The 7,439-nt window shown below is 62.7% G+C and overlaps 1 protein-coding gene across 5 annotated transcripts; it reads right to left on the bottom strand.

The window, feature by feature from the left end:
* On the bottom strand, positions 1 to 5,581 carry LOC112987823 (myosin light chain kinase, smooth muscle-like). Of its 5 annotated transcripts, none has more exons than XM_026107890.2 (12): positions 5,517 to 5,581; positions 4,809 to 4,902; positions 4,021 to 4,164; positions 3,498 to 3,588; positions 3,147 to 3,350; positions 2,621 to 2,838; positions 1,994 to 2,117; positions 1,768 to 1,920; positions 1,411 to 1,531; positions 1,227 to 1,317; positions 664 to 801; positions 1 to 424 (listed from the first exon to the last, which is right to left on the bottom strand). In XM_026107890.2, the coding sequence occupies exons 3-12, from the start codon at positions 4,034 to 4,036 to the stop codon at positions 204 to 206; spliced, it is 1,377 nt and encodes a 458-aa protein (XP_025963675.2). In that variant the 5' UTR covers positions 4,037 to 4,164; positions 4,809 to 4,902; positions 5,517 to 5,581; the 3' UTR covers positions 1 to 203. The 5 variants fall into 5 exon arrangements, with proteins under 5 accessions (XP_025963675.2, XP_025963674.2, XP_064380515.1 ...); XM_026107889.2 differs by lacking the exon at positions 5,517 to 5,581 and adding an exon at positions 5,297 to 5,353; XM_064524445.1 differs by lacking the exons at positions 4,809 to 4,902; positions 5,517 to 5,581 and having other exon boundaries at positions 4,021 to 4,800.
* Positions 5,582 to 7,439: the final 1,858 nt, after the last annotated feature.

Raw genomic sequence — 7,439 nt, 5'->3', positions numbered from 1 at the left:
TGGAAGTCTTCAGTGCTTTATTGACCTCGTGAAACGCAGTGAGCAGAGCTCAGCCCACCAGAGGTGAGCCCTGGGGTCTGGGCCTACAGTGGGACAGTGAGCTGGGTCCTGGTGGAGGAGGGACCTAGGCCACACCTCTGCTCTCAGCAGCGTCCTGTGAGCTCTCTTGGGACTGGAGAAGGCTTTGGCCCCTGGCACCAGCTCTAGGTGGCCCTGGGTGGGGGGAGCACAGCCACCATGGCGCTGGTCTCTGCCTCTCCCGTGGCCGTGACAGCCCTGCACACGTACCGCCCCGCATCCTCTGGCACGAGCTCCGAGATGGTGAGGCTGCAGCACCCGTCGGCCCCGTGCTTGATGCGGACGCGGGGACTGTCCTTGAGGGGAGCACAGTCCTGGAGCCAGGTGACCTCCAGAGCAGGGACATCTGCAGGGAGGTGACAGGGAAGAGCAGCTGCATTAGAGCAGGGATATGGCTCATTCCCCTACAGTGGGGGCTTCTGCAGGGGAGAGACAACCCCAGGACACTGCTGGCTCTGCAGGACACGTGGCCTCCCTGGTCGCACACTGTTACTGGTGTCACGCACAGCTCGGGGCTTGTTACCACCCCAAACCGTAGCTGCCCTGGTACCCTGCAGTGCTGCTGGAGGGGCTCACAGGACTCACCCTCAATGCGGCACTGGAGACAGATGCTCCCACCTTCCACCTCCTCTTGGTCTGCCAACGGCTCTGAGAAGCTGGGGCCCTGCTGGGCTGGAAGTGCAAAGGCTTGGTCCTCCTCTGGGCTGCAGCACTGGTCTGCGGCTGGATGGACAGAGAGAAGTGGGTGAGGAACCTGCTGGGTTCAAACCTCCCTCCTCTGCCTGAGGAATAGGTAGAGATCCCAGTGACCCAGAGGGTGGTATCAAATCACCTCCCCAGGGAGGGAGGAGAGAGCAGCAGGGAGGAGAGGCTGCCGAGGCAGCTGGGAGCACTGTGGAGCTGGACGCACACTCCAAGGCTCCATCAGAAACTGCCTCTCCAGGATGAGGACGCAGAGGACTTTGGAGCACTAAAGCTGGGCTCAGAGCAGAAACACCCAGTTGGGCACATGCCCAAACAGGGCCCAGGTGTTTGGTGGCTGTCTGGTGGCACTGGGGCAGGTCAGATTCAAGGTGAAGGATGCTGCCAGGGAGTGGCAGAGAGAGCAGGTGGGGTGCATCAGGGTCCATGCTTGCAGGGACCATCACCTTCCTCGTCCTGGGTGTCTGACGCTTTCCTGTCCAAGTTTTGGGAGTGCAGGGTCAGTCTGTTGAGAGCCAGCAGGGCTCTTCCTGTTTTCTGGAGCAAAGAGAAGGAGCTCTGTGTCCCAGCAAAGAAATCCCCAGCCCCACGTCCTCAGCTCCCCACCCCGAGCGCATCCCCACAGCGTACCTGCCACTTGCGACGAGTCAGGAACTGCTTAATCCTCTCCTTCGACAGCACCTTCGCGCTGCTGGGCACCAGCTGCTGCAACCAGGGATGCAACAGAGCCTCTTTGCTGGAGAGCCGGCACCTGGGGAGCAAACGAGGCAGTTCAGGGGACTTCATCATGTCCAAGCCCTTGGAGGCTGTCACAACCCCAGAGAACAGCTCTTGGCACGGGTCTGCAGCCTGCACGAGCCGTGCAGGTGCTGCATTCAGCGTAGCAGGGCATGCCCACCCCTGGGCTTGGCCTTCCCCTCCCCAAAACCCAGCTCAGCTCCATCTCCAGCCACAGGAATATGCCCCACATCATTCCCCAGGGCCTACCGGGCATCCTTCTGCAGCAGCTGGCTGATGAAGTCTTTGGCCTGCTGGGAAATCTCCGAGAAGGTCTCCTCCTCAAACTCCCATTTGGCAGCTGTGACGTTGCTCAGCGTCTCCATGTCATTGTCCCCCTGGAAGGGGGACTCCCCACTCAACCTGAAGTGACAGCAGACGTCAGTGGTGGCTCAGCCCTCTCCAGCCCGACCGCTGTCCGCAGAAAGCCACTCACAAGATATAGCAAATGACACCAATGCTCCACATGTCCGTGGTGAATCCCACAGGCTCAAAGGAGACCACTTCTGGAGCCATGAACTCAGGGGTCCCGTGCAGCACCTTCACAGGGGTGTCTGGAGCTGCAAAGACAGACCAACCTTGGGACAGGTCTCCAGAGGTCCCTCCCCAGCTGGGCTCCCCTTGGGGCAGCCCACCTTGACCCCAGCAGTCCATGTGCCTTGGACACACTGCCAGCCGCTGGCACCAGCCTTGCCAGCTCTGCCTGGGCCAGAGGGAGACGCAGCCCTGATGTCTAGGTGGAACTGCCCCCACCCAGTGTCCACAGCAGGTCTTGGTGCTCTCCTAGGGCCCCTCTGGGTGCTGAGCACTCAAAGCCAGGCCCAGGCGCTCGGGACCACCCACCTCAGAGGAAGGGCTGGTGACAGACAGGTTTTCCTGGCTCATCCCATGATCACCAGGAAGGGCCCTGATCCAGTGCTACAGGGCTGCACATACTAGAGGCACATGCAGGAGGATGCAGGAAGCATCTAAGTGTCTGCTGATCTTGCTGGATTGGGCCCCGCAGCAGGTCTGTGATGGTGGCAGTCCCTGCCCTGGTCACCCAGGTGTTCCCCATGCTCACTCAGTTTCCGCGCCAGGCCAAAGTCGATGATCTTAAGCCAGTGGCTGTTTGGGCTGACGCAGACGATATTCTCGGGTTTGAGGTCCAGGTGGACAATGGCCTGGCTGTGCATGTACTGGAGCCCCTCCAGGATCTGCCGCATGTACTGGATGCTGCTGGGCTCCGTGTGCTCAAAGTCATCATCCACGATCCGTTCAAAGAGCTCCCCGCCTGCAACGCTGGGGGAGCAGACAGGGCTTGGTCAAGATCTTGGGGCCTCTGCCGGCATCTGCCAGCCCCCAGGGAGTGAAAAGCCCACGGGAGAGCCCTGTGGGCTCCTCTTGTGGGTTGCCCTCTTGGGTGCATCTTGGAGAGCCTGTGTCCCCCAGGGTCTGCAGGCTCCCGATCCATGTTACCCCATGAGCCAGGGCCCCAGGTGCAGAGGCCTCTTCCCACCTTAGATGTTCTTCCTGGTTGCACCCAGCACCCAGAGCAGAACCCAGAAGCAGCTCTGCTGACCCCACGCGCAGCTTTCTCCCCTACTCACTACTCCATCACCATCACCAGCTCCTTGGGGCTCTGGAAGGCAGCAAGACACTGCACGAGACGTGGGTGATGCAGCAGGTTCATGAGCTCCACCTCTGCCCGAGCCGCCTGCCTCTCTTTGGGCGTCCGCGTCCGGAAATACTTCCCAGCCCGGATCTTCCCAGTGGCCTTTTCCTGCAGCCTGTACACCATCCCAAACTTCCCCCTAGGATGGAGCAAGCACAAGGGATAGGAGAACCGCTGCAACTGCCCTGCGTCCCACCAGGTGGGAGAGCCAGGCTGGGAGCCCTGCCCCATGGAGCCCAGCACTGGCATCTCAGGGGGGGACGGAGATACAGGGACCCCAACTTACTCTCCAAGCTTCTCCAGCTGTGTGTACACATCCAAAACCTTCTCCTGGCTGTTGATGGTAACATTGCAGTATTCAAAAGCCTCCTCACCTGCTGGGAAGGAGAGAGAGGTGGCCTGGGCACGGATCCTGCAGGGAGCTGAGCCCAAGCCAAGCACAGCTGAAACCACCTGCCTTTGCTTCCCCAGTCCTCATTTCTCTGTCCCCTTCAGTATATCTGTGCCACTTCCCTCTGAGTCTCTGCCGCAGCATGCAGGGAGAGCAATGAGACTGAAGGATGGGGTGCTCCTGCGGCGCGTGCCCCCGGAGCAGCCCTGCACCCACAGCATTTCAGCGGTTTGTGGTGAGAAATGCCTTTCGGAAAGGTTGAGGCAGCTAAAGGTTCAAGCAAAGGGGCTACAGGGCCAGAAGATTAAATGGGTCAGGACAGGAGATCAGCACAAGTTGGAGGTTAGACCAGCAGTGAGGTCCAGATGTGTGGCTGTGGCTGTGTCTGTCCTGGGGCAGACCAGCGGCTCGGTCGTACCTTCTGCCTGGGACATCGTGGTGCCACCAGCTCCTTGCTGGGTGCTTGGCCGGAGGTGACAGTGAGGACTGATGCAGGACGTGACCCTGGGGCTCCCGGCAGCCAGGAGGCTCCCAGCGTAACTGCTCAGCTGCTCCCTGAGCTCTGCAAAGGGAGGACACAAGGACAAGTACACGGCACCAGACTTGTAGGAGCTGCACGGCCCTGGAGTGGCCTTGGCCGTTTGCCGTGCCCAGAGACACCAGTCATGCCATCTCGCAGCCAGGGCGTTGGTGCCAGGCCAGCGGCATCGCCTGCTCGGTGTGTCCCTACGCTTTGCCAGCTCCAGCTCCTGCAGAGCCCTGTGCTTTCTCCACACCTCCACCACGGACACAGGAGACCACAAGCACCTTCCTCCACCAACCTCACTTGATCTCCCCATCCTGCACAATGACATCTTGATGGACCCAAGAGACCCAGCAGATACACAGGGCCAAGTCCACACAGTTTGCAGAGGTGGAAAGCAAGTTTAAAGCAACCCTTTTCCCTCAGATAGGAAAAAGTCTCTTTCCAGGAGCAGCAGCTCCTCTGGCTAGAGGCCACAGCCTTCCTCATGCCTCTTCTTGCATCAGTCAGGAAATCCCCAGGAAAGAGCCGTATTTCTAGGGCGAAGGAGCTGAAGGAGCTGTTTCCTTGTGCGCGTCCCCTCCCCAATCTGCCCGTGAGAAGCGGGGAAAGGCCAGAGCCCAGGATAGCGATGCCCAGGGGTGCTGGGCAGAGGTGCCCAAGTGCCAAGCCACAGTGCTGACCTGCTGCCGTCTGGTCCCGTCCCAGGCCACCAGTGGGTCCCTGATCCTTCACGTCCTGCCGGGCCACTACTTAGATGCCGGAGTCCCGAGCGAGCTGGAGAGGAAAGGGAGACACTGGCATAGGGGATCCCTGTGGACACGTGGTCCAGATGAGGACTCTTCTCGGACCAACAGCCCGCCTGGCGACGGGGACGCAGCCAGGAGCATCTCGCCCGCACCGGAGCGGTGGTGCGGGGAAGAGTCTGGCTCTCTCCTCCCTTTCCTTCCTAGGCATAATGGAGCATTTCCCCTTGTCTAGCTTCCAGGCACGGGGATAAACACGTCCTGGCACAGGCAGCACTGCTGAGCCAGCCAGCAGCCACACGACCTCCACGGCCCTCCCTGATCTGGTGCCCATCACCACGGTTCTGGTCCCAACCACCTGACACCCTGCTGGGTGCCACCCAAGGTCCAAACTGGGGCTTTATCCTTCCCACATGGACACAGACCTCAGAGATACTCAGGAGCTAAACTCAGGCTCTGCACGGACACCTCCGCTTTTGTGCTCCGGGCCAGCCGCAGACGGCACCGCCCCGGGGAGCAGCCCCCACCTCGTCCTCCCCACCCATGGGTGGGTTCCTGCGGCCGAGTACCTCCACCTGCTCCCCCTATTCCCAGCTCCACCTGCAGCCGGCATCCAGCGGAAGCGATTGCCGAGGGCATCGTTACCTGCGGGTGCCGGCGGAGGGGGGGTCACGGTGCTCGCTCCGAGCCGGAGGCCGGCTCTTGCCGTGCCAGAGGCCACCTGGGACTTTGCCAGCACTGGCGGCCGTGTGACCGCCGCTCCCGGCGCCCGGACCAAAGTCCAGGTCCTGCCCCGGAGACGGCAGCGGCTCCGCTCGGTGACGCCCGCGGCCGGCTCAGCCGGGGCCTCGGCGGGATATCGACCGCCGCGGCTGGCTCCCGGCCTCCGGCTTGGTGGTGATGCCAGCCCTGCCGGCTGCATCCTGCCCGCTCCATCCCGCCGGAGCCGGCCCGGGGACGGTTTGGGGCAGCGACCCAGGACTCCGGCTGTAGTCTGTGCTTTTCCAAGCCAGCACGCGGCACTTGGATTTCGCCCGATATTCTTTAAATCAGACTATTCAGGAGAAAAAACCGCCGCTGCTCCCGGCTGGGCTGTGGATTGAGACTTGCCCCAAGCAAAGCGCAGGAGAAAAGCGCTGGCAGTGGGGCACGGCCACCCCATGGCCACCCCCCGGCCAAGCAGGACCACCACATGGACCCCACCAGTCCCCGGGGGCTGTGCTGGACCCCCAAGCCCGGCAGGGTGACCGTGGTGCCCCGCACCCATGGGTCTCTTGCCCGGGGATGGCCCCATGGTGGGGGGGGCAGCAGGGGCCCAGCTGAGAAAATGTTGGGGGGGAGAAGGGTGGGATCGCCCCGTGGTCCTGGGGATCCCCTGCTGCACCAAAACGCACGCCCCGGCCTCTGCCGTGGCCTCTGGACCTGGGCTGAGCCTGCGAGTGGCTGCTGCCACCGTGGGGATGTCCCTGAGCCTGGCCCCTGCCCCTGCTCCCACCTCAGGGACACCTCTGAGCCTGGTCTGTGCCCCTGGTCCCACCACGGGGACAGCTCTGAGCCCAGCCCCTGGTCCCACTGCTGGGATGTCCCCAAGCCCAGCCCAGTGCCCCTGGTCCCACCACAGGGACATCTCTGAGGCCAGCCCATGCCCCTGGTCCCACTGCGGGGACGTCCCTGAGCCTGACCCAGTGCCCTGGTCCCACTATGGGGCCATCTCCAAGCCCATGCCCCTGGTCCCACTGCTGGGATGTCCCTGAGCCCAGCCCAATGCCCCTTGTCCTACCACGGGGACACCTCTGAGCCCAGCCTGTGGCCCTGGTCCCACCACAGGGACATCTCTGAGCCCAGCCCCATGCCCCCAGTGCCACCATGGGGACACCTCTGAGCCTGGCCCAGTGCCCCTGATCCCACCACAGGGACATCTCCAAGCCCAGCCTGTGCCCCTGGTCCCACTGTGGGGATGTCCCCAAGCTTGGCCCAGTGCCCCTGATCCCACCATGGGGCCATCTCCAAGCCCAGGCCCATACCCCTGGTCCCACCATGGGGACATCTCTGAGCCCAGTGCCCCTGGTCCCACTGTGGGGACATCGCAGAGCTCGGCCTAGTGCCCCTGGTGCCACCATAAGGACATCCTCCAGCACAGCCCGTGCCCCTGGTCCCATGCAGGACACCGGTGCAGCTGTACACTCACCCCGCCGCACCACCAGAACCTGGCTCCAGGATCACAGCAGAGTCACGGGCGCCCTGAAATCACGCGGTGACAGGGGCGGCGTAAGGCAAACAAGTCACCGGCAAGGCTGCCCGCGGGCCGGAGCTCGACGGCGCTGCCCAAGGGCTCCCTCGCACCAGCCGAATTGTTCGGCCGCGCTTTGTTCCTTCCTACCTTCCGGCCCGGCAGGAGAAGGTGACGGTGGCGCTTCGGTGACCTGAGTAACGCCAGGAGGACATGGGGACACATGGGGGACACATGGGGGACACTGAGGACATGGGGACACCTTGAGGAAACAGAGGACTTGGGGACGCAGAGGGACACAGGAGTCATGGGGGACGCTGGGGATGTGGGGAAACAAG

Source organism: Dromaius novaehollandiae, chromosome 22 (genome assembly GCF_036370855.1).
Source record: "Dromaius novaehollandiae isolate bDroNov1 chromosome 22, bDroNov1.hap1, whole genome shotgun sequence".
Classification (NCBI taxonomy): Eukaryota; Metazoa; Chordata; class Aves; order Casuariiformes; family Dromaiidae; genus Dromaius; species Dromaius novaehollandiae.
This window is presented reverse-complemented; position numbering and strand designations above follow the sequence as displayed.

What these genes read in the sequence shown, in the direction of transcription:
- LOC112987823 (XM_064524445.1), bottom strand. Translation starts at nt 4,456, where the DNA reads ATGTCATTGTGCAGGATGGGGAGATCAAGTGAGGTTGGTGGAGGAAGG. An exon ending in TGGCCTGGCGCGGAAACTGA is followed by an intron (nt 2,118 to 2,620) that starts GTGAGCATGGGG and finishes CTGTCTTTGCAG; the next exon opens with CTCCAGACACCCCTGTGAAG. An exon ending in TCTCCAGTGCCGCATTGAGG is followed by an intron (nt 425 to 663) that starts GTGAGTCCTGTG and finishes ACCTCCCTGCAG; the next exon opens with ATGTCCCTGCTCTGGAGGTC.